The 26,217-nt window shown below is 34.3% G+C and overlaps 2 protein-coding genes across 3 annotated transcripts; one reads left to right on the top strand and one right to left on the bottom strand.

Moving 5' to 3' along the window:
* Positions 1–857: 857 nt before the first annotated feature.
* LOC119834018 (protein inturned) lies at positions 858–9,232 on the bottom strand. The gene is made up of 13 exons (XM_038358295.1): positions 9,035–9,232; positions 8,772–8,944; positions 8,387–8,490; positions 7,379–8,296; positions 6,789–7,030; positions 6,365–6,455; positions 5,593–5,770; positions 4,850–5,075; positions 4,031–4,127; positions 3,589–3,671; positions 2,975–3,157; positions 1,930–2,082; positions 858–985 (listed from the first exon to the last, which is right to left on the bottom strand). Exons 1-13 carry the CDS (start codon positions 9,133–9,135, stop codon positions 880–882), a joined length of 2,655 nt encoding a protein of 884 aa, XP_038214223.1. The 5' UTR covers positions 9,136–9,232; the 3' UTR covers positions 858–879.
* A 720-nt stretch (positions 9,233–9,952) lies between these two features.
* On the top strand, positions 9,953–25,767 carry LOC119834122 (UDP-N-acetylglucosamine--peptide N-acetylglucosaminyltransferase 110 kDa subunit). Of its 2 annotated transcripts, XM_038358411.1 has the most exons (10): positions 9,953–10,301; positions 10,471–10,681; positions 11,234–11,417; positions 16,134–16,202; positions 17,610–17,806; positions 17,883–19,524; positions 19,780–20,071; positions 20,844–21,024; positions 21,155–21,259; positions 21,601–25,767. In XM_038358411.1, exons 1-10 carry the CDS (start codon positions 10,166–10,168, stop codon positions 21,758–21,760), a joined length of 3,177 nt encoding a protein of 1,058 aa, XP_038214339.1. In that variant the 5' UTR covers positions 9,953–10,165; the 3' UTR covers positions 21,761–25,767. The 2 variants fall into 2 exon arrangements, with proteins under 2 accessions (XP_038214339.1, XP_038214340.1); XM_038358412.1 differs by lacking the exons at positions 9,953–10,301; positions 10,471–10,681; positions 11,234–11,417 and adding an exon at positions 17,082–17,188.
* The last annotated feature ends 450 nt before the right edge of the window (positions 25,768–26,217 follow it).

Genomic DNA, 26,217 nt, shown 5'->3' with positions numbered 1-26,217 from the left:
CGTAATTAGACCACTGAAGAACCGCCATACTGGTACAAATGACCTAGTAATTTGTGTCACCATCTCCCGGTCTATTGGTCACATTGTCACATTTAAAAGAAAGGACGGTGTCGTCGGCAATATGATAGTGAGAAAATTTCGTAGGGATCCAGCTCCGTCAAAATTAATTTATTTAAGACTTTTTGTCAGTCCTTCTATACTTGTCAACTTTGGATTAATATTATTAGAGTAGTAAATTATCTATGGATCATTTCGTCCTGTATACGTTGTAGAGAATATAGTAAGCAATAAAACGCCAAGATTTGTTTTGAAGTACACGTTGAACCACCCAACCAATTATCAGAGGAAACTTGGATGAAAACAAAAGAAATTTATAAATGATTTGCATCGTTTTTATTTTCATCTTACACTTATAAACTAGCAAATGTACTTTTATGGAAGACTATATTAAGACATATAATATGTCATTCGTTATACACAATATTACTAATATTACAAATGCGGAAGACAGACCTCCTTCCTCGAGCCTTAAGCACTGAACCGATTTACATTAAATTTGGTTGAGATATAGCTTGAGATACGAGAAAGGACATAGGATAGTTTTTATCCCGGAAAACTCATGAGAAGGGGAATTGTGTGGGTAAAACTCCGTCTTATCTATGTTTTCTTACTACGCTTGCGAAGGAGCGGGCGTTGTTCAAAGGAACAATTAAAATAATGTATATTATACATACAAAAAACTTACAAAAATATCACATTTTAAGGACGGATTGTGCATACATTTATTATAAAATCAGCTTATAACTAGGGCTTTATTACGCATAATTTATATTAAAGTCACATGATCATAATAACAATTTTTTTTTAATTCCTTAAAACTCATTCCAAATAAGATAACAAATAGGCGATTTCAGTGAGATCTTGAGGCACCGATTCGTGGTAACACACGTATAGTTCTCTCGGCTCGGGCTCGCTGAATACACGCCTGTAATCATTATTTATTTAAGTGCCTCATCGATTATTATTCGAATCATCACTACATAGTATAAAACAAAGTCGCTTTCTCTGTTCCTAAGTCCTTATGTTGTATGCTTATATCTTCAAACCTACGCAACGGATTTTGATGAGTTTTTTTAAAGATAGTGATAGAGATTCAAGGGGAAGTTTTATATGGATAATAATATCTATTAAACTACTCCGATATTAACGCGTGTGGAGCCGCGGGCAAAAGCTCGCTAGCGAATTATGTCCCTGATAGTATTTTCTCGCTTGCTTTATGACGTAAATTTTCATACATTATAGGACTTAGGACAATAATTGTGAATGCGTGAATGTGGATCCGAGGGGTCCTGGGTTCGATTCCCGGCGGGGACTACAGAAAAAAAAATGTCTCGGTCTGACAGGACACAGAAGGCAACAGACATCGATCAGTGAAAAAGAGGAGAGGATATGGAACTTCAGTTTTCACAAGCACGGATGAGCCAAACGGAATGTATATCATGAAGCTGTGTTACTGGTTCTTAATATTTTAGATTTATTAATTTTGCGTGGACGCCTCCTTGGTACAGTGGTAAACGCGTGAGCGTAGAACCGAGGGGTCCTGGGTTTGATTCCCGGTGGGGACAATAACAAAAAAAATTGTCTCGGTCTGGCAGGACACAGAAGGCTGATCACCTACTTGTCCATAAAGAAAATCGATCAGTGAAACAGATGTACATCATCTGCCCCATACCCCAGTAGGGGACACGGGTCTTAACTATTAATTTTGCGTGGACATTTCACTCACAATAGAATCTAATTCTCTTATTTACAATAAGAATATTTAAGAACTAATATCGATTAATCTCTGTAAATATCTTATAAATGTAGCAATGTACAAAATACCGTTTTTTACCCATTACAGTTATTTTTATATAAAACGGCACATACCCAACAACCCAAAAGCAAAACGGTTCAGAATTCTTCTTATTCAGTCCGCACTCGGCCAACACATCGCTCGGCACTTCGAACAGCATCCCATATTCTTTCACGGCGACCAGAATTTTATTCATTTGATTCGACGGCGCGTGATTATTTTTAAACCTTGATTTTTTTTAACATAAAATTTAATAACAAACTTCTTGATGGAATAGTGAGTTGTGAAATCAATTCAATTAAAGATTAATTTTGAAGTGAAACTTCTTTAGAATCGTTGTGATTTCAAACCTGATGCAACGGAAAAAGCGACAGGTATGAGACACAAATACAAAAATGTGTAGAATGAAGCCGGCAAAGACTGAGACAGAAAAATACATATTATTTTGTATTTTATATATATTCATCGCATTCCTTTGTCGATTTACTGAAGTTTCACTTCTATAATGTGTGAATCGCACACACACCTGTTTTTTTTTGGTAGGTTTTAACTTTAATATGAATAACTCAACCAAGACTAGTATGATCCACTTATTATTGTTTGATACAGATACCTCAATATGAACCTAATCATATTTCAAATCATCACATTTGAATAAATGATAAACAATTTTTTTAATTTCTATCTTCTAGTGTTTGATTTTACGCGAGTATTATACATTTAGAAATCAAAAACTTTTTAACGGGTTTTAAACGCGATTTATTCATTATATTATTAACCCGACGTTTCGAACACTCTACAGCGAGCGTGGTCACGGGGAGACTGAGATGTTACATGTCTTGAAGGTCATACAAAAATTGTTGTTTGTGAACTACCTCCACCTATTTCTCCGCAGTTGGTTTATGGTGGAGTATTTTTTCTGGATGTTGGCAGTATTGGCTGATAGTGTCTTCTGGTCTTTTGGTGGTCTTAAAACCCCAGGTCAGACATACATATAAATCGCGTTTAAAATCCGTTAAAAAGTTTTTAATTTTTATTTCTCTCCAATTAGTTGTGTGAAAAACGAATTCGTCATACAATAACTCAACTAAAACTAAAAACATTGCTAACCGTACTCACTTTATACCATGCTGTAATAATTCATGTATCTTCTTACAAGCGGCCCTGAATGTCTTCAAAATATATGAATAAAGAGCATTATTCGCTTGACTCTCAACACTTGTGACGGGAGCTAGGAGCACACCGCGGTCTAGCTCCAGGTTAACGAAGTTAAATAACACATTTTCTTCACCAGCTGTTATTCTGAAAAAAAGTAATAATTTATAGACTGTATTATGGTATACTGGCTGCGCCCCGCGGTTTCACCCGTATCCGGTAAGGATATCGGGATAAAAAGTTGCCTATATGTCGTTCCAGTTGTCCAGCTGTCTACGTAACAAATTTCATTGCAGTCGGTTCAGTAGTTTTTGCGTGAAAGAGTAATAAACACACACACATCCTTACAAACTTTCGCATTTATAATATTAGTAGGATGGTATACTTTCCTGATAAACAAGCTCTTATCACACTAATTAGAAAAACGATTTTTAAACATTTCGCTCTCACTTCGTTATATATTTACATGGATAACTGATAAACTAGCACTTATTGCACAAATGATAAGAAAATCTAGTTTTCTACTTCTTTTTACTCTTGATAAAGGATAATAGATAAAAAAAAAAAAAATAACTTACCTGTGGACCGTAACATTGTCTAATTCACTGAGTAAAGATTTTCTTATGTCGGAAACATCAAAATTGCTGGATCTGCTACCGTCCTGATAAAAACAATGGGGATTATAATTATTATTTTAATACATACGATTATAGTTTTTAAAACCAACACCATAACTTTAATGCGCTATAGTTCGTAGAAAAAACATATTTTCTTGATGAGGAATCAAATTGAATAACTCATAGTGTATGTTGACTATAGTTTTAACTAATTGCAATAGTAAAAATGTAATTTATTAGCTAAACAATATACGCAGCGGAAGTCCACGCGAACGGTTTCTTATGTTAACTTCTTCTATAATTTTTTGAGAAAGAAAACATAATAGCAGTAAAAATATAGCAAATATAGTAAAAAATAGTAGAAAATTGGATGAACTAAAAATTACAATATGATTCGAATCACCTGTTTATCCCAATCGGAATCCGAACCGGATGACTCCCGCCGACTCTTTTGTTCTCTATCCGCTCTTCTACCCACTACACGATCTTCGCTTACTTCACTAAAATTATACAATAATGCTTTTTATCGTAATATATGGAAATAAATTGATTTTTCAATTTATCTGCACATGTGGATAACATCACCACTGCTTAAAACGGTGAAGGAAAACATCGTGAGGAAACCGGCATGTACAAGAATCAAAAGTTTGACGACATGTGACATCTGCCAACCCGCACTTGGCCAGCGTGGTGGATTATGGCCTAAACCCTCATAGGAGGCCTGTGTCCCAGCAGTGGGAACATATATGGGCTGATGATGATACAATAATGCTTTAACGAAAAAACTATAAAACTATTTTGTATCAATAAAAAAAAAATAGTACGAAATCAAAAGCAGTATTAAATATGATACTCTTATAAACGATGCTCCTTGAATTCTAAAGTACCAATCTTAATATAAATTACGTGTAACATTGTTTGTTCGCGATGGACTCCTAAACAACTCAACCGATTTTAATCAAATTTGCACACCATGCAGTGCAGTATGATCCAACTTAAAAGATAGGATACTTAATATTATTTCAATTACGATAGATAAAAGCCCGGGCGGAGCCGGGGAGTGCAGCTAGTTTCATATCCTTTAAGAGTCATTCTCATCATATTTACGATTCAAACTTTTAAAATTATGAATTAAACTTTTATTCCAAAAAAATTATAAGAGTTGTCTCTGATGAAATTATATATAAAATTCATCTACCTACTTTATAACCAAGAAAAATACCTGGTACTCTTAACACTGCCGGAATCTTCTGAATAACTCACATCCAAACTAGAATGTCTATACTTATTAGAATATAGATTGTGATGGCTCGTACTGTGCGCCATTTGCATTGAACTTTCGTTGGAGTTTGCATTTATGTGTTCGGAGGAATTGTGACGTCGTTTTATATCTAATTGAGATTTGGACAGTTTGAGTGTCGCTGATCTGATGATATCTGACTTTATAGCTGAAAATTAGTAATAAGGATATTATTGCTGAGTATATATATTAAGATAAAAACAGTAATTGATTAAAGTGAAGTCCAGTGTCCCCTACTGGGGTATGGGGCAGATGATATACATCTGTTTCACTGATCGATTTTTTTTATGGACAAGTAGGTGATCAGCCTTCTGTGTCCTCCCAGACCGAGACGTTTTTTTTATGGTGCGTCCCCACCGGGAATCGAAACCAAGACCCATCGGTTCTACGCTCGCGAGTTAACCACTGTACCATGGAGGTCATAATCAGTAATTGCTTTTCAGGTATATATAAGTCTGCGTAGCAAAGATTGTAAATTTATACATTGTTACAAGAAATTTTTATTAAAATAAACTGTTCACATAAGGAATGTTCAAGAATTTTAGGGTCGAGCACGCTTCGGCACATATTGGGTCCGTTTGTACCGGGAAACTACAATACCCGCACAGATAAGCAGCGTGAAATAGTAGAAACCTAGTGATTAATTTAATAAAGCCATGTCTCACATCCTTCCTTCTTCCTCCCATGCTTAGTAAGAGTCGCGGGAGATAGTTGCAGCTGCGGCTGAGAGTTGGATTGGAACCAGGAAGCCAAGTACTTGTCGAGACCAACATCGTATAGGAGCTCTAGACAGCTCTCACATTCTTCGACGTAGAACGGTGAAGGGGGTGTTACTCCTACAGCCTAATGGAAAAAATATAAAATACTATATACAATCCGCCCCGGCTTTGCCCGTGGTACAAATTATATAGCCTATAATTTTTCTCGATAAATGGGCTATTTAACACTGAAAGAATTTTTCAAATCGGACCATTAGTTCATAAGATTAGCGAGTTGAACCAAACAAACCCTTCAGCTTTCTTGTATTAGTATAGATAACTAATAACTACAGTAGATAGTTAGACTAGTGGACCGGTACAGGATTGCTTAATAGTGTCCCAAGATGTTTGGTTGCGTATATGTTTGTATTTCTACTGTAACATCAATTAATGGTAACATACACAAATTTATTTATCACTTTTTAAAAGGAGTATATATTAATTAAATCTGTTAAAAATGTAGTAATGACACTTTGATAAACTATGAAGAGGAAATTTCGCCTCCAAACAAAATAATAACTGATTAGAAAGTATTGTGAGTTTATGTACAATAGAGACAAAAGAATTCATCTAATTCATAAAAGGGATAAAGGGCATTTGAAAAGGAAATCTTAAGTGAATCAAAGTACTAGATAAGCTTTTAAAAATATGTATAAATAAATATAAATTTATAACTAACATCTTCAGTGCATCCACCGGCCTCCATTAATGTTGCCAGAATAAAATGTCCTTTTCCTACTATGAGAATAAACCAACGCCCGTCGGGAATCCTGCAAATGTTTGAAAGAATAATAATTTGATATAAAAAAAAATATTCGAGTCTTACAAAAATAATAATTGAAAACAATAAGAAATTTTGATTTATTACAATATATTAAATTTTCTTTTGTTTAACAGCTGCCGATCAATTAAACTTTAGACTTATTTAATAATAAATAGTTATCAAGCAACATAACTTTTTTAATACAACTTGATTAATTTATTTTTCTTGAACTTATGCCTTCTTAAATATTGTTGTATCACAACATCTAAATTATCTTAAGTCATTAAATGCTGCTGCTAATTCTACAACTATTTTCTTTTATACTGTTGTGAAACCTTACCTATATTCATTATTTTCTTGTTTTGACTGATTCCTGTGCTCATTAAGAAACACTTCTCTCCATATAACCACTTTCTCAATTTCTTTTTCAACACTCAATCGTAAAATGCCATTTAGTTTGAGATATGCATTTATTTCTTTCAAATCATTATCTTTTAAATGAGAGCTCAATAAGTGTCCACTATAATATAAACAAGCTCCGATCACAGTGTACATTCTTTGAAAGCTTTCAACATCATCAGTCTGTGAAATATGTATTGATTAAAATTATACTAGTTACTATTCGAATCTCTACTTGGTTAACATTTTGTATCTCACTAAAAGCAAAATTATATCTCTTGCTCTATGTGTGTAACCTAGTGTGAGTGAGTGAACTGGAGACCTATATTCAATTCCTTACCCTTCTCATTTCATTCTTTATTCTTGTCGACAACCTTTTCCCTATATTAAATTCCCCTTAAAAGCTACCAAAGCATTTGCAGAGGCCCTACCTCTTCATAAATCATGGTTAGTGGTCTGAAACTGCTCTAACAAGAAAAATGTATTGAAATTTTAACTTGCGTAATAAGAATGTTCTTTATTATAACTTACCCATTCTCTATAATCTGCAGCCTCTAACTCAGTAATAGCATCATCCACTTGTATCTTTACTTCCATAGGTAAAGACACAGCATTAGCACCAACTACATCCTCAAACTGTATATTTTCAACAGAATTACTCGAACTCTGTTTCTCAAATAACAATGTAACAAATATACGACAGAATAGTACATCCAGTTTATCCACATTATTAGGTTTCGTAAAACAAGTCTGTAATGATCCATATAGGAATTCTAAAATCCTAACTATGTCCTGAATAGTTCTTTTAACTGAAAATATATCTACATAACTATTAGGTAATGCAACTAACAATAAATCATTGTTATTTGTTGCGTATGCCACATTAACTAATGTAGAATTGTGTATCAGTGTTGATAAAAGAGGCTGACTTGTTCCCAATGATTTTGGTGCCAAATGATTTAAGGTTACATATGCACCTCTTGTATTGTATAAAAAGTTTTGGTTAAAAGGTCTTGGATAGCAGTATAAAACTCCTTTGTCATCATTGGTCTGGTATTCATTATCATTACCACAAATATACAATACAGAGCACATAGAATCTTTTAGTATTTGTGTGATAGAATTATCCGGAGAATGTTTAAGTAGTAGCAATTTCTCTATGTCAATATTTATCCCTTCTGTCACTACTTGAAATGTTAGTTTTGGGCTATCAACATCTTCACTAACTCTTTTTAGAACATTATTGATGTTATAACAATTCACTTCTATCCCATTGATTTTTTGCAATAAGTACCCTGTTTTGACCTTTGGGCTGTAGATTGCCTTTGCCTCTGGTAAAAAGCTTGCAACAATTAGTGTTTTCCCATCAGAATGTGTCTCTAAACTGATTCCAAATAATTTTTCAATTTGACAATTTTTCTCACTAGTAAATATCATGGTCTTACTAACCTGAAAGATAGATACAATTTGTAATGATTCAATGTTATAATATAACATATATAATTATATTTAGAATATCTATTTTTAAAATTGACTCACTTGAATAATAACTAATTTATTATTATTGTCAGTTTCCTTTTTCTTTATATTGGTGCTGTTTTTATTTCTTGTTCTTCGTGATTTTAATGCTTTAAAGATTCGGCCTACACAATAGAAAACAAAAATAAAAATAATGATATGGATATAAAACAACAACTCTTTGGATATTATATTAAGGACAGTTTTTTACCACCATTTATGTAACAATTTTTTATATTTTTTTGAGCAAAAATATTGAATGTAAATAATACAGTTTTCTAAGATTTACTACATTACTTATATACAACATATTTTCCTTAGTATCAGAGATTACCAGATGTTACATGTGGTCCCAAATTTTCTGGTATCTATAAAATATATTCTTTGAATAATTCGAAAGAGTTACCTTTGGTAGAGCGTCTTGTCGACGATCTTTTGAAATCCGTTCTTAATTTGAATGTTTCATAATTTTCTAATAAAGCAGTGTTCGAAATATCTCCAGTTTCATTACCAGCCTTAATTTTTATGAAGGTAAGTTCTCCATCTTCGCCTACGTCAGAGTCCCATTCAGGAACCGAGCTGCATGAATTATACGAGTTAAATCCTAATAAATTAACATGAACCTATTTAACTTTATTGGGTATATATTATATATTAATTATGTTCTACCTTTCTGAATCTGTACATTTGGAATCGCCGGACGATTCGGTCCAATCATTGTCCGAGTCACAAGGACTTTCATATTGGAATTTGTTTCTAAAACAGCTCATTTTTTTATTGACTTTATATCAACATTTGGATTTTATAACCGGTAAAAACATTTAAAAATATCTTCAAAGTTGAGGACAACGTTATGTTTACACTTAACTGTTTGTTTTGACTTTTGAAGTTTTGATTATGTGAAGTTCATGTCAAGATACGAGCAGTGTTGCTACCTTGATTTTCTAAAAAGGGCAACTCGGCACTCTAAAAAGGTCTACAAAGGGATAATTAATAAAAGCGTGTAATTGCGAATCATATCGTCTCGAGTACCAACAGAACACTATAAAGTGCATGTTTTTTTGGTACCGTTATAATTCTGTAATATAATTATTCCGAGTCTGAACATTTTGACTGGATATAACTTCAGGGGCCAATTACCGCTCTGCCAATAATAACTCACCTGCCTTGGCATGGTGTAAAAGCAAAAATCTGCAAAATGACCCTATTTCGGGATGCTTGTAAAAAAATGTGAGCCGTCGCAGGACGCCTGGCAGATGTAAAACATCGACATTCTTTTTTGAAAGTAATATGCAGAAAAGAACAGATTGTGATAGGAGAGAATAATACCTATAATAAACGGAAATGACACCACAGACACCATTTATCTATGGTCTACACCAAAGAGTAGTATAATAATACGGGTTTACTCAATACTTACTTTTACTTATTTAATACAAAATAATATGATAAATTGAACTTAGTTTAATATAGAAGAAGATACTAGTTTGTGAGATGATATAACTCCAATATTCATTTTTTTTTCTCGGTCGGAAAGCTACGTAGCATAGACAATAGATAGGTCGCTAATTAATTGTCTTTGTATATCCGACTGTCGATTGGCTTCGCTTGAGAATGAGAAAAGAATGATAGTGAATTGTAGTGAATCAAGGCATTTTATTTCGTCAATAATTTATTTTCTCAATTAGTTTGTGATTGCCTATCATGGAAAAGTACTTGTACATTTATCAATTCTACATGTGGTAGTGTGAAAGTGTAACGTGTGGTTGTTTATTGGTAATTCGGATTGTACTTGAAATAATGATAACGAAAATGCAACCTCAAGCGAATGTTGCCGTGCCGCAAGCTGTCACGACTCAACCTCAACAAATTGTCGGAGTTCCAGCTAATGCTGTGATATTAAAAATGTCTGATATACAGCAAATATCTACCGTTGGTGAGTTTTAATAATAATAATTTATTATATAATTGAGCACATACTTCACTTAAAAAGTTTTAATTCCATAAATAGTTACAATGTCAAAGCATGGTGATTAGCACGAGCTCTATTTATGGGTTTATACTTTTTTTTGGGTATTGATAAAGGAGTAAAATTATTTCCATAGGACTGTTGGAGCTCGCGCACAGGGAGTACCAAGCTGGGGATTATGATAACGCTGAATTGCATTGTATGCAGTTATGGCGACAGGATGCTACTAATACTGGTGTCTTGTTGCTTTTGTCTTCAATACATTTTCAATGCCGACGACTTGATAAATCAGCCCATTTCTCGACACTGGCGATCAAGCAGAACCCATTGTTAGCTGAAGCTTATAGGTGAATTTAATTTTTTTCTTGATTATAAATTAGTTTTTGCTTATACTCTTGTACTTATACAGAATAATTATTTATCATTCATATCAATAAGGTTATGAAGGCATTGATACCTAATACTGTAATATGATATTAAAAAAAATATCTCTTCCAGGTGTATATCAAATTATTTAAATAAAATGATGATGAAATTGAGCATGACCAAATTTATTTTCAAAGACCAATTTTGAAAAATGTACAAAGCAATGCCACTACCAAAAATTCATTAATTTTATGTACATAACAATAAAGTTCAGTAAAAAATGTAAAAGTTTAGGCCATCACTAAAATAGATTCTAAGAAGTGACATAATTTCTATATTTTTAAAATTTGCTATCTCAGTTAATAGGGATTTATTTTTAGATCTAGCCTTGAATATCAGATCATTAGCTTGATAGTTAACTCAAATAGAAAATCTTAACCATATTTATGATGTTTATATATTCAGATACAATATTTAAATTGTTAAATCTGTATTATTTAGATATAGATAATAAAATCCGAACTGGTCCTTAGCAATCTGGGAAATGTCTACAAAGAGAGGGGCCAGCTTCAAGAGGCGTTGGAGAACTACAGGCATGCTGTGCGGCTAAAGCCTGACTTTATAGATGGATACATCAACCTGGCCGCAGCTCTGGTGGCCGCTGGGGATATGGAGCAAGCTGTACAGGCCTATGTCACCGCTTTGCAGTATAATCCTGTGAGTATTTATTTTTATTGCAGTTTAATCAAGATCATCAGCTATAATTTCCATATTGGAAAAAGTACATAGGAGCTATACTTTCGTGATAATGTTTGAAGCTAAGTTTATTTTTTAAATCTACTCAAAAAATTTTTCCTTTTGCAAACTATAAGTAGGGTTTTGCTGTTTTTTATATAGGTATATTAAAGTCTGCTCTCATCTGCCTTGCAAATTAATTAATTTCATAGTGTGCATGAAATCTCAACCTTATGTATATTCACATCAATTCCATTAAGCAGGAAGTGCCAGTCTTTAAATTGCCTTCCTGCTAGTGTGATGTAACAAATAAAATGGCTTATTTATGGTCTACGGTTAATTTATTGTCTATTTAGAGTAATAAAAAAAAATTACATATGTATTGCTTACTTTGTTTCTAGCTTCAAGTTAATAAGTGCATAAATGAACTGAAAAAATTGATTATGTCTGATCGCCATTTCATTTATATTATGCATGCAAAAGTATAGTCTATCTGTGTTTTGCGGCTGAATCAATTAAAAGAAATTTGTCTTTATTTTTCGTTTGTGATTCAGTAGATCAATTATAAGGAAATTAAATTTGGTATAGAGATAGTCAAGAGCCTGAGACAGGACAGTCTAGAGCTTTATGAAAGATTTGTAATTTTTATAGCTAGAAGTTTGATATTTGATGATTGTCATAAGAGAAAAGAAAATTGTTTGGCTTGTTTAGATTATTGAGATTTTCGTCATCGTCTTCATATAGGATTGATGACATTTTATTCGAGTCGAGTCATTTCGTCGTGTAATGTGAGACCAAAATTATTTACAAAAAAAAGAGCCTATGAATATCACTATTCATCTATATAAATAGTTGTCACGCAATTAGTACATTTGATACTAGTGATTATTGTATTCACCATATCACACATTATGTTAAATAAAATTCTAATCATGACCTTCTTTAGTACAAATATTTTTGAGCTATTTATTTGACTCGAGAACGGCTGGATAGATTAAGCTGAATTTTGTTTTGAAATCTTTGTCGTAGTCCAGGCAAGCTTTTAAGTTAAAATGTAGATGAACATAAATAAATACATTATACGAAAATCACCGGGGTCATCTACAGAAAAAAAACTTTATTACCGTCGGTAAATTTTTATATGATATCTAATTATTGTAACACTTTTATCTGATTCTAGCAGTCCGCCCCGGCTTCGCCCGTGGTAGGTACATATATAGCCTATAATTCTCCGGGTTAGACTTATACATATCCAACAGTGAAAGTGATGACTGAAATTGGGCCGTAGTTCTTGATATTAGCGTGTTTAAACAAACAAACTTTTTAGCTTTATAAGTATCTAAGATTGTGTACATAGTAGCAATTTACTCAATATGAACATTTTATAATGTGAAAAAATTCGCACATCGTTAAAGCGGTTACGTTAATTGGACTGTGAGTTTGCAATTTTAAAACAATCGTATTCAATTTGTCGATCACGTCAAATAAATCGGAATGATATTATGTACTCGATTTTGACCACTGGATTGCATGTGACAAGTGAGCGAATTTAATTTTTAGTTTATAGCATTGAAATGCTTTATAAATGAAAAATTTTTGAAAGTATGGGATCAAGGGTGGCCGAGAAGCTAGGCTACGGTTGCTACGGTTTGGCAAAAAAACGCGGGTTCGAATCCCGCCTCTTGATCAAATTTTTTCTCGACTGAGCAACTGTTCAGATTAGCAAAAAAAAAAGGAAGTAAGTACGCGGCGGTTATTCCAGCTTTTGAAAAGAAAAAAAAAATCGTCTATGCCTCTTAAAATTACCTGCACGATATATTAACTAATAGATACAGTTAATTTAAAAATGTATTGGTTATTACTCGTTCATAATAAACAAAAATATGCATTTTGTTATCATAACTTTAAAAGTTTTAAACTCTAGCTTGTCCCAAAGGAATCTATGTCCTGCTCACGTTTATAAATTTGTTTCAAGCTTCACTAATATATCATAGGTTTTTAATGGGTTATTAGCGGTATTTCTCTGTTTAATGACATTACCCAACTAGTACCTACTCTGTTATTTTTATATACGATATTATAGCTGGTCTTAACAGAAAAAAAAAATGTTGTACTTTACCGGTGTGTAGGCAGCCTTCTTGGTTATCATTTAACTGTGTATGTATCCTATCCTACTTCCTATCCTCCTAATATTATAAATGCGAAAGTTTGTAAGGATGTGTGTGTGTTTGTTACTCTTTCACGCAAAAACTACTGAACCAATTGCAATGACATTTTTGTTCTTAGATAGCTGGACAATTGGAATAACATATAGGCAACTATTTATCCCGATATTCCTACGGGAAACGGACTTACGCGGGTTAAACTGCGGGGCGCCGCTAGTATCTTATAAAAGTCAATTATAAGGCTTATATCTCAAAGTGTCTTTAATAACTTTATTTACTGCGAATTCCATGTCTAAGATTTATGTCTTAATTAATTCTGACGAAACGCACTTGTTTCATTAGAAATTCGGAATGAAACTGCTATATAAGAAACTTTGCTTTATTGGCGGGCAATAAACCTAGTTCGCAACATTTATGGTACACGTAAAGTAAATTTCAAACATTTACATTGTCTCAGTATAAATTTATCACCATACAATATCCGTCCTTTTACAATTCCAAGCGATTGTGATCATAGTCAATGTATTCATAAATTTACATACAAAACATTTCCACTGGCCGCACATAATCGCCCGCTTTGAACAACAGCTCAAGCCTCAAGGTGACATCGTTTCTGCCCTCGATGTTATATTACGTTCATTGATCATATTATAAACCATATGCGACACATACGAGTATATTATCGCCTTGAACGTTGATGTAATGGAAAATAGATGAGACAATAGCGGTTATAATAGCGTTAATTACTATTATGTAAACATGATTATTATTGTATGGTTTATATACGACTATAATTATGTCGTCGTTTAATCGATACGGATTATAATACATATAAATGTTTGTTACGCTTTCGCGATTGAACTGGCCATGCGGTGGTTCTGTAATTAATATAAACTGCCGGCGGAGAAAGGTACGAAATATGTCTGACTAAATCTAAGCATTAATTATTATATCACAATTATTTTACGCAGAACCTTGAATTGCAACACAAAATATGCTTTAGTTAGACGTCTCTCGATTTATTTTACTTTTTATGGAAAGGTACAGGTGGCTGCTTTAATCAACTATCGCATGCGTTTAATATATTTTGCCAGTTTGACAGCCTGGCGCGTAAACCAAGATTAATATATTTTGTATATTATTCAAACTGCAATCATTCCGAAGTTTTACACGATGCCTAAATTAACACAAGCAGAACAATTTGTTGTGCAATTGTAAAATTTTATAGTTAATATTTGATAATTTTTTAAATATCAGTGCAAGTACATATACATAGTATATAGTTATTGTAATCAATCATCTTTTCAACCCTATGAAATCTTCTTTGTACGGTCTAAAGTAATGCCCTATAAAATATCAAGAAATCAATATAATTTGAGTGAATCCGATAGAAACGATTTAATTTTCGTATAACAATTATTAACTATTTAGTAATCTGTGTCATAACATTAAAGTATTACAAAGTAATTTTGCTTTCGCATGTTTGTCATCTCATTAGCTGATGGTCGCGACTTCATTAGCGATAAATGACATTTTATTCGGGTAAAATTGCTATTATTTCGCCCGCTATTTTAGATTTAAGGTAACGTGTATTCTAGTAGATATGTTATATTAATTTCTTATGTTTGCATTACCGATATACAATTGTCGGTACAAAGAAAATTGCAATAATGGAATGTCACAATAAGATAAACATTTCCATTGTTTATAAATATGTTTGTATTTTAAACACAATACTCATAAAGCAATTTTTCTGTTATTTATTTTCAAATGCTTAATGCATTTTGCATCTCAAATAAAACGCCAATTTAAGAGTACAATAAAAAAAAATATGAATTAAATATAAATATAATATGTAGACTGTGTGGCATGCTGCATGCAAACTTCATTGACACGATCAATGATCATTTAAATAAATACTTACTGTATCGCTAAAAAAAAAAGAAATGGATTGATAGTTGGCTTGTCGATTAAATACGTACATCTGCATATCATAAATACGTATACATATTACAATGTCCGTTCGCTTAACTAAGATAAATGCTCCAACGTTGAAGGTCGCACATATAATTTCCGTGTTCTTTAATTACCCGTTGGGCGATGTGCCATGTACTCTTAAAATATGACACATATTATATTCAGTCAAAAGTATGTAGGTTCTATTATTGTAATTTCAATTTATGTTTGTTTTAATTTCAATGTACAATGCTACATGTTTTGCAGCACACTAGTAGTCGATCATTCTTTACAGTTATGGCATTCTTGTTAAATGTCGTTTTAATATTTATTTATTGTCCACGTTTTACTCCTCCTTAGCGGTTCATAATGCGTTAGTGACGTACGAGGTTCATGAAAACATACTTTGATGTTTTTTTTTAACTTGTCAAATTTGTTTATTACCCGTTATAAATTATAAACAAGCGGAATACTTTTTATAATTTGATTACATTTAAGATGTTAATATATTTTATGATAGCTGACTGTCTCAATTCAAGTATGCCAGTGCACAAATACACGAGTAATATTGTTACAGGATCTTTACTGCGTTAGAAGCGACTTGGGCAATTTGCTCAAGGCCCTGGGACGTCTGGACGAGGCAAAGGTAAATACAATTTTGCTCCGCTTTCTGGTTTACTCTGAAGTTAACAGGATTCTCTTGTCTCTTGCCTATATCTCGTTTAAAATTAGAGTACTCTCTGTTCCATCAGCGTACGTTGCAATTGCGTAAAATATATTACACTCCGTCTGCATGAGCGTAGCTTACGTAATGGTTTCAACGACCGTTTCTGACTTTATTGGTTTTTAAAATGCAAACTCATTCCATTTAAGCAAACCACTGTTTAAACCATTATTGTGGCAGCGGGAAAATACGGGAAATAACGCAAAACGTTTTATATTAGTTTCCCGAATTTTTCATTACACCCCTTTCAACTGTTACAATAATGTCGAGCGACGAAAAGTTGTTTTGATATTTTGTGACGGCATCTGCGTAAAAACCCTAAACCAATTTTCCACACAATGTTAATGCTTGTTTACTTTAAAATTTCAACACGTTTGAGTTCTTTTTGTCATGATCATTTTAACATTTATAAACATTGTGTGGTAGATTGAAGAAAAATGGAGAGTATTCTAATAATACGATTTCATTTAAATGTATAAAAGTTATATATCCTGTTCTCTTCCAAGATAATACTTAGTTACTTTTAATCCTGGCTTGTAGTGATCTCTTACAACATATACATTACAAAAGAGGATCAAAGGAATCAAAGTAGCGTTTCTGTCACTAGTGGTTGACGTAGTAAGTTATGTTTATTTATACAATATTATTTGGTCATCCACATCATGCCTGACAACTCTGCTAATAGACAGCGTGAGCTGGCAAAGATCCTCTCAAGTCATAAAACATTGAATTTGTTATATAACGACAATCGGCTGAACTAGTTTGACTCAAAATCGACTAATTCTGTTATATTTTCACAAGGTGTTGTCTGGTAAGACAGTAGGTGTGACTGCCGCTGTATCTAGCTGGGTTATGGTTGGTACTTCCCTCGCAATCACGCTGCGATGACAACATTCTGTGTAACGCAGGTAAAGTGTACAAGGTTTGCAAGAAATTGATATGGCAGGTTCGGACACAACGCGAGCTCTTATTGTTCATTGTCGTGATCATCCTCCATCGGTTAGGAAGTGGAAGCGTCTTTAATTTCTTCCATTTACTTTTATGGTTTCGTTCGTAGCTTTATTAGATGACTTGTAGATTGGGTCGTTTGCATTTCCTACTGATGTATCCTAGCAGTCAGCGTAGCTTCGAAACGTAGGGTGCACTTGGCGTAAATTATATTTATTGTGCGGTTGGGATTCGGTGATTATTGTTTATGTATTCTCACCCAATCTACCAACCGCTGCTTTGGTGTAATTTTGAAATTTGGCGTAAAGTACACCTCGATGTTTCATCAATGTAAAATCGGTTATGAAATGTGGAATTAAGGTTTTTTTTTTGTATGTTCAGGCATGTTACTTGAAAGCAATTGAAACACGGCCAGACTTTGCAGTAGCATGGAGTAACTTAGGGTGCGTTTTTAACGCACAAAGTGAAATCTGGTTGGCAATCCATCATTTCGAAAAGGCTGTGGCTTTGGATCCCAATTTCTTGGATGCATACATAAACCTTGGAAATGTACTGAAGGAGGCTAGAATTTTTGACAGGTAAATTTATGGTTCCATCTTTTTCAGAATGGTTTTGGCAGGAAACTGTTTCTAATCTTTATTTACCATTACACAGGGCCGTAGCAGCTTACTTGCGAGCTTTGAATCTATCACCTAACAATGCTGTTGTCCATGGAAACTTGGCGTGTGTGTATTATGAGCAAGGTCTTATTGACTTGGCTATTGACACTTATAGAAGAGCGATTGAATTGCAACCCAATTTCCCCGATGCCTACTGTAATTTGGCGAATGCTCTTAAAGAAAAGGGCCAAGTCGCTGATGCTGAGGAATGTTACAATACGGCTCTTAGGCTATGTCCATCACATGCAGACTCTCTTAACAACTTGGCGAACATTAAACGTGAACAAGGATACATAGAAGAAGCGACTCGTTTATACTTGAAGGCTTTGGAAGTTTTTCCAGAATTTGCTGCCGCGCACAGCAATTTGGCATCTGTTTTACAACAACAAGGCAAGCTTAATGAAGCCCTAATGCATTATAAGGAGGCAATTCGCATTCAACCAACATTTGCTGATGCATACAGTAATATGGGAAATACGCTCAAGGAAATGCAAGATGTCGCTGGCGCCCTACAATGTTACACAAGAGCTATTCAAATTAACCCCGCGTTCGCCGACGCTCACAGCAATCTCGCTAGTATTCACAAGGACTCAGGGAATATTCCAGAAGCCATACAGTCGTATAGGACGGCGTTGAAACTCAAGCCGGACTTCCCTGACGCGTATTGCAACTTGGCACATTGTTTGCAAATCGTTTGCGATTGGACCGATTATGAGGCAAGGATGAAGAAACTCGTTAGCATTGTAGCGGAACAGCTCGAGAAAAATAGACTGCCATCAGTACATCCACATCACTCTATGCTGTATCCACTGACACATGATTTCAGAAAGGCTATTGCCGCCCGTCATGCCAACTTGTGTCTAGAGAAGGTGCAAGTATTGCACAAGCCTCCATACAAATTCCCTCGCGATTTGCAAGGGCGCCTGCGTATCGGATACGTTAGCAGTGATTTCGGTAATCATCCGACGTCCCATCTTATGCAATCCGTGCCCGGTCTACATGATCGCGCTAAAGTTGAGATCTTCTGTTATGCACTCAGCCCTGACGATGGAACAACATTCCGCTCTAAAATCGCCCGAGAGGCGGAACATTTCATTGATTTATCGCAAGTACCCTGCAATGGAAAAGCGGCCGATAAGATTTATGGAGATGGAATTCACATTCTTGTGAACATGAATGGATATACAAAAGGAGCTAGGAATGAAATATTCGCCCTAAGACCGGCTCCGGTTCAGGTTATGTGGTTGGGTTATCCCGGAACAAGTGGAGCGAGTTATATGGACTATTTAGTCACAGACGCTGTGACATCACCTGTGGAATTGGCGAGCCAGTATAGCGAAAAGCTTGCATACATGCCCCACACCTACTTTGTCGGTGATCACAAACAAATGTTCCCGCATTTACAAGAGAGGCTAATTCTTAGCGATAAAGTGAAATCGCACAATAATTTAGGAAGCGTCGCTGATAACGTAGCTGTTATAAATGCCACTGATTTATCACCGCTAGTGGAAAATACCGACATTAAAGAGATTAAGGAAATCGTTAGAGCGGCAAGACCGGTGGAAATTTCGTTGAAGGTTGCCGAATTGCCAACCACGACACCCATCGAAACTATGATCGCTTCAGGACAAGTGCAGGTAATATTATTTACTAAAAATCCGACTTTTAAAAAGCAACAAATCTAAGAATAATGGTTGATTTTCAAATATGTTTTTCCTTAACACTATTTAAACTATACTCTTAACACAAATCTGAAATTACTATCATCTCATTATTTTCTTATCGCGCTCATATCAGTATATGTAAACACGAAGTGTGTTAGGTTTAATGTATTTTTCATATTGGATTAAAATTGCTTTAAAAATATATGTGAACAATGTTATATATTCCAGACATCCGTAAACGGGGTTATCTTGCAAAACGGTCTTGCCACAACACAAACAAACAATAAAGCTGCCACCGGCGAAGAAGTCCCTCAGTCCATAGTAATAACAACGAGACAACAATACGGTTTGCCGGATGACGCAGTTGTCTATTGCAACTTCAACCAACTGTACAAGATAGACCCCCTGACTTTGCACATGTGGGTGTATATTCTGAAACATGTGCCCAATAGTGTGCTTTGGCTCTTGAGGTTCCCGGCCGTTGGCGAACCGAACCTACAAGCTACGGCACAACAATTGGGTAAGAACTTTAAATTACTACTGCTTATAAAAGATGGAGTACTATAATAATCCTAGACCAAAATTCTATAAATTTGTGCTAATTAATAAAATAATAGTGATAACATTCGTGCGCGAGTAAGGAGATTTAAATTGTCAAAGGGCTTTCGTTCGTTAAAATTTTAATTGTCGGTCTAACGTATGTTTGAAGAAAAAACTACTATTTTCTTATCTATCTATCATTGGGTACAAATGAACGGAAAAGATAAACTTGATAATCTATGTTTATAGTTTTTATACTGCAAACATTGTTCATTCAAGGTTAAGTTCTAGGTATATGTTTATTGTTGATAATAGTTTATTATTCTAAAGTTATTATGATGTAAAAAATCCGATTTTATTCATTTGAATAATAAATATAGTTCTATAAAGCTAGGCTACATGAAGGCTGTGTATAATTAAAGTCGACATAGTACAATTAATAATCATGATAATTTTATTCATGCAATATCATAATAGTCTGTCTTTAGAATGTTGGTAATTTCAATAAGGAAATATGTGAATTTAGAATATAGAATTAAATGAAATTTACGAATATTTGAGGTTTAAAGTATTTTTCAAATGAGATGGTGTAATTAACCTACCCGCGTCTTTCGATTTATCAAAGCAATGTCTTAGATACAAACTAACTACAAGCAATTTTATTCCTATGTTTCTTAATTCAATCTCATGATAGTATGATAAATTGTTGTATTCCCTTTATCATCTAATGTTAATCTAATAATTATTTCCAGGTCTACCACCAGGTCGTATAATATTCTCAAATGTGGCAGCCAAAGAGGAACATGTGAGGAGAGGGCAGTTAGCCGATGTATGCCTGGATACACCCTTGTGCAATGGACACACAACTAGTATGGACATCTTATGGACGGGAACCCCAGTGGTCACTTTACCTGGAGAGACCCTAGCTTCAAGGTAACATATTTGTTTCATATTGGATAAATTATGTTCATCACTGAAATGATCTGAAGCTAATGAAATAGATAATAATAAGATCATTTTCTTATAATTTATGAGTGTATATAATATATATGATTCTTTACAGAGTTGCGGCGTCACAATTGAACACGCTCGGATGTCCGGAATTAATTGCCCGGACGCGCCAGGAATATCAAGACATAGCTGTAAGACTAGGAACTGATAGAGAATAGTGAGTACATACTCAATTATAATAATGTAATCATCTTCGCTTATCTGAGTATTTTTAAAAAGATAAAAGCAATGTCACCTTGTGCCTTTGTTTACATGTAAATAACATTTTTTTTACTTTATGAATAAACAGTTAGGTCATTTTTAATCAATGCATATAAGTATTTCATATTACTATCAAAACTATTTGGCTCCTCTTTTTATTATACTATACTACTACTATACTTGTATTAGTTTAATTGCTCATAACAATTAAATTTTAATATGGATTTGTTGCATTTCATAAAAGTATGCTGGCATCAAAAATGAACTATCTGTATAACGAATGTTCTTATTCAACAGCCTCAAAGCGATCCGTGCAAAAGTGTGGACCGCGCGAACAGAGAGCCCGCTGTTCGACTGCAAGGCGTACGCCACCGGCCTCGAGATGCTCTACAGCCGCATGTGGTCGCGGTACGCGCGCGGCGACCGCCCTGACCACGTGCAGGCCATCGACAAATAGGCACAACTACACTGCGACCTTGGTGAGGGCACGTCGAAAAAGCGGCGCTGGTGTTGAGTGACAGTGACAGTGACAGTGACAGTTGCGGTGATTGTGACGGGTAACAGATGAAAAAGTGAGTTTTGCTTTGGCAGTTCCCATTGCGCGCCATTTTGTAGATTCGACATTCAAATATTGCTGGTATCTCTTGAGTCTTCGTTTCGGTTTTAGGAGTTGTGTTGATATAATGGTATAATTTGATAAATGGTCAGGGCACTGGAAAAAATGCCGCCCCATCACTAAAATTTCATTGATTTGTTTTTTAAATAATTAATATTTATGTACTTTAATAATACAGTTGCCAGTTGATCTAATCTTCAAGGTAATGAATTAATTAAATTATTTCCATCAAGATTAGTTTTTACTTTTATAATTTACCAAAGTTCGATTTGACAAATCATGTATCAGTTGAATTTCTTGAATAATCCACAAATACAATTTAGATGTAATATGTGTAAATGAACTATTTGAAATGTGATTGGTGAAATATATCATAAGCATAAAAATATATCTAACTCTTCATTAATGCGTGCGCTTGCGCGCGTAACGTATACTACTCTCTTGAATAATAAATGATTAATTAAAAAGAATAAAAAAATTCTATTAAAAACTTTTGATAACACTAAATTTTTTTTTTCAAATTTCACTTTTCAAATTTTGTCGCCCTAGATAATTTGCCGCCCTGGGCACTAGCCCCGACTGCCCCTAGTGTAAATCCACCATTGTAAATGGTAATGAGTGGTATGGGCAATGTTTTTTCATTTAAGTTATTTCTATAAGTAAGAGAATCGTTGAACATTTTGTTTTAGTAAGATTCCTGTGGATGTGATTTTCAGCTACATTGTTAGTACTTGTAATAGTTTAATCTTTTAGTCTGTTTAATAGTGAATTATTTTTTTATTGTTAATAACACAATTTGAACTGTCTCACTATAAATAGCGGTTAATATAATGTTGGGGTTGTTTCAATTGAAACTGTTATCCTGACTCATGTTAATTGTATTTAATAAGACATAATTTTCATTAGTACTTGAGTATTTAATGTGTAATAGAGCGACGTGTAGTTTCAATATTGATATAGTATGAAGACCTTGTTATGTTTTTCTTTCTGCTTCAGTTGTGTCAATCACATTGTCAATGAAAAATTGTGATGGCTGGAAGCAATGACTCAAGCATTTGTGGCCTTGAAAGCATGTGCCATTAGACATTGCAATAATTAACATGTAACTTATTTAATAGGGTTTTCTTTTCGATTGATTAACCAGAAATAATGCATCTGAGTCCTTATAGAGTATTCCAGGATGATTGAAAGCAATTTGATAGTTTAAGTAAATTATTTTGCAGAAGTATTTTATTAGTAGTAAGTAAAAGACACTTATTTTAATATGATATTGGAAAGGAAAGGTATCGCAGTGTTTAAAAATTTACTAAAATTTGATACATGTAATAATTTAGGTATTTTAACAAAACCATTTTGGCTTTTAATTGTATGCATAGAATTACTGTATTATCAACTACAATATGATGAAAAATGTCTTAAAGAATCTCACTTAAGTGTGAGATGAGAGAACAATGAGTTAAGTAATGTTAGATGTCTAAATAAGCTACAGAGGTTTTTTATGTGTTAAAAGTATGTATATCTATATAACTGGAATTTCATAAGAACATGGCTTTGATAACTGTAGAAAGAATTTTTGTGGTAGTGCCACTCAAGTCCCAGTACTCCTTTTCTTGACACATCAGCTGTGAATTGAATCCTATTAATTAAAAAAATGGGGACATTAAAAATATGAAAACAGTTATATAAATATAGACATTTTTATATTTTGTCATGTTTAAGAACCATTAAAGACATTCTCTATGTATTTGATGTTAGACAAAATATTGTTTAGTGATTACATGTCTTTATTCGAAATCAGACATCTAAGAAGGAGCAATCATATGTAAGACTGAATCTGAATGATATAAATATCTAGTGACTTTGCTTCTAAATCTGCGGAGAAAAATGTTTATTCACTAGATCTTAGGTATAATTTATTGAATTAGTTCATAGCTTTAGTGTAACGATTTAATCATCGAATTTAATTAGTTATTCAGTTGACTACTCAAATAATATATGTACTTGGTTTTGTTTGTAATTCAACTAAGTTTTGACATATGTATAATTGGTTTTTCTCATTTAATATTTACTTTCACAAATGCAGAAAAGAACAATAATGTGACTAAGATTGTTATGTAATTTTTAAGTAGATTACGTTTGTGTGTTAAGATAATGTGATATATTTAGGAGTTTGAAGAGACCTTAATACGGCTCAAATCTCGATCGAATCAAAGGCTTTTTCATAGTCCACAAACGCCAAGCATAATGGCTGATTATACTCCTCCGTCTTCTGTATAATCTGTCGTAGCGTGTGAGTCATGAAGAGTCCTTCCTTCTCCATCAACTCATCATCGCCTCTCTTGCCTAATTTTGCGTTGAAATCCCCCATAACAACATTGAAATGTGTTTTCGAGGTGTGTATGGCTCTGCTGATGTCCTCATAACTTACCTCCACATCTTCATCTGGATATGCCGAAGTCGGAGCGTAGACCTGAAGGACCTTCAAGGAATATCTATCAGATATTTTGAGGATCAGGTACGCTACCCTGTTCGACACACTTTCGATGGCTACGATGTTTTTTTATGAGGGGTCTGCGAACGATAAACCCTATTCCACATTGGGATTGCTGGTCGCCCTCCCGGTAGAAGAATAAATTACCAGATGCCAAGGTCAACGTGTCCTCCCCCTTTCTTCGGACTTCTGATATCCCTATGACATCCAGCTCAACGATCTTTTCGTCCGTCCTCAATGTGCGTGCATTGTATGTTACCAGGGCCAGGATCGTCGGGAGTGGTAGCCGTATCGCTTCCGGTGATTCTTATCACCCCCCGATCCGCCGTTACCATGGCCGCTACCGTAGCCAGGAAAGGGAGGGAGAACATGCACAACGCTGCTGCCCGTTTGCATGTAGAAACCCTTAGTCGCATTTTACGACACCCACAGGTAGAGATGGGGTGGTGCTATTCTAAACCGGCACCACACGGTCAAGTGTGGGTCAAGTAAGGTCTCTTCAGCGATGCCGCATTGACTATCGGTATATCGAAGTGCTGAGAAGCTTGTATGAAAACGCCACAATGTCAGTCCGAGTTCAGGAGCAGTGCACGAAAGCAATTCCTCTGCAGCGCGGCGTCAGACAAGGAGATGTCATCTCTCTAAAACTTTTTACCGCTGCTTTGGAAGACCTCTTCAAGCTCCTCGACTGGCAAGGACTTGGCATTAACATTAATGGCGAGTACATCACTCACCTTCGATTTGTTGACGATTTCGTGGTCATGGCGGAGTCCCTGGAAGACCTTAATACAATGCTCGGTGACCTCTACAAAGTTTCACAACAAGTGGGCCTTAGCATGAACATGGACAGACGAAAATCATCCCATCACATTCATAAAATCTGGACTCTGGCCGCTGGTGATCGGTCGTTTTTGGAAATCTTTGGGGGAGGCCTATGTCCAACAGTGGACGTCCTAAAAGGCTGCAACGATGAGTTAGGAGTTTGAGAATAAAATTCATAAGATAAGTATCCGCACATATGATGCTTGCTATGTTGTTTAGGGAATAATGGGCTTTTAATATTTATGACTCATTAAAGCTTGATGTAGGTTTTGTCTTTTACTTAATGTGAATAAATTCAAAACAGTATTGGGCCGAAAGGCAATTAATTTTTTCAATAAAAAAATCTTTAAAGCAAATTATTGAGTATATTTGATAATGTCCATTGTTCCCAATGCCATTATGCCATTTTACAATAGACTAGCATAAGTGTGAATTACCCAGTTGATTTTAGCAAATTTCCTCATTATTCACTAATTGTAAATATTTTCTTAAGTTTTAGTATTAATTAGGTTGATTAATAAACATGTGAAAAAAATGGTGTTTTATTCAGATTCCCATTTTACCGACTCTTATCCGATCCTTTTAGACTTGATTTTGACCCACTTTAAACAGACGAATTTCATTAAAACTTTGTATACTTATCAAGGATCGGTGACTGTGATAATTTTATATATTTACATCCTTAATAGGATTGGGATTAAATATTTTCTTTCTGCTCTGTATAAGAGAAAGTTTGTTTCTATAATTAAATAATGAAGAGTTTTTTTTTTAACTGTACTTATATTATTTTGATTAAATATTGGAATCTTGCGCCCCGAATTTCATTGCTTAAAGATGTCGAATCAATAGCGGGCGCACGTTATAAAAACGCAGCATTTATTTGTACTATGCCTATACTATAATATTATATGAATATTCTATGCGAGAGCCCGTCGGTTTATTATAAGTTATTTTATATTAAATGAAACGGCTGGATATCGTTTAA

The sequence above is a fragment of the Zerene cesonia genome, chromosome 18 (assembly GCF_012273895.1).
Source record: "Zerene cesonia ecotype Mississippi chromosome 18, Zerene_cesonia_1.1, whole genome shotgun sequence".
Lineage (NCBI taxonomy): Eukaryota > Metazoa > Arthropoda > Insecta > Lepidoptera > Pieridae > Zerene > Zerene cesonia.
This window is presented reverse-complemented; position numbering and strand designations above follow the sequence as displayed.

Coding starts and splice junctions, on each gene's coding strand:
- LOC119834122 (XM_038358411.1), top strand. CDS start 10,166: ATGATAACGAAAATGCAACCTCAAGCGAATGTTGCCGTGCCGCAAGCT. Junction 17,807..17,882: donor GAGGCTAGAATTTTTGACAG/GTAAATTTATGG, acceptor ACCATTACACAG/GGCCGTAGCAGCTTACTTGC. Junction 21,260..21,600: donor CTAGGAACTGATAGAGAATA/GTGAGTACATAC, acceptor CTTATTCAACAG/CCTCAAAGCGATCCGTGCAA.
- LOC119834018 (XM_038358295.1), bottom strand. CDS start 9,135: ATGAGCTGTTTTAGAAACAAATTCCAATATGAAAGTCCTTGTGACTCG. Junction 8,491..8,771: donor GACAAGACGCTCTACCAAAG/GTAACTCTTTCG, acceptor TCTATTGTGTAG/GCCGAATCTTTAAAGCATTA. Junction 6,456..6,788: donor CAAGAAAATAATGAATATAG/GTAAGGTTTCAC, acceptor AAACATTTGCAG/GATTCCCGACGGGCGTTGGT.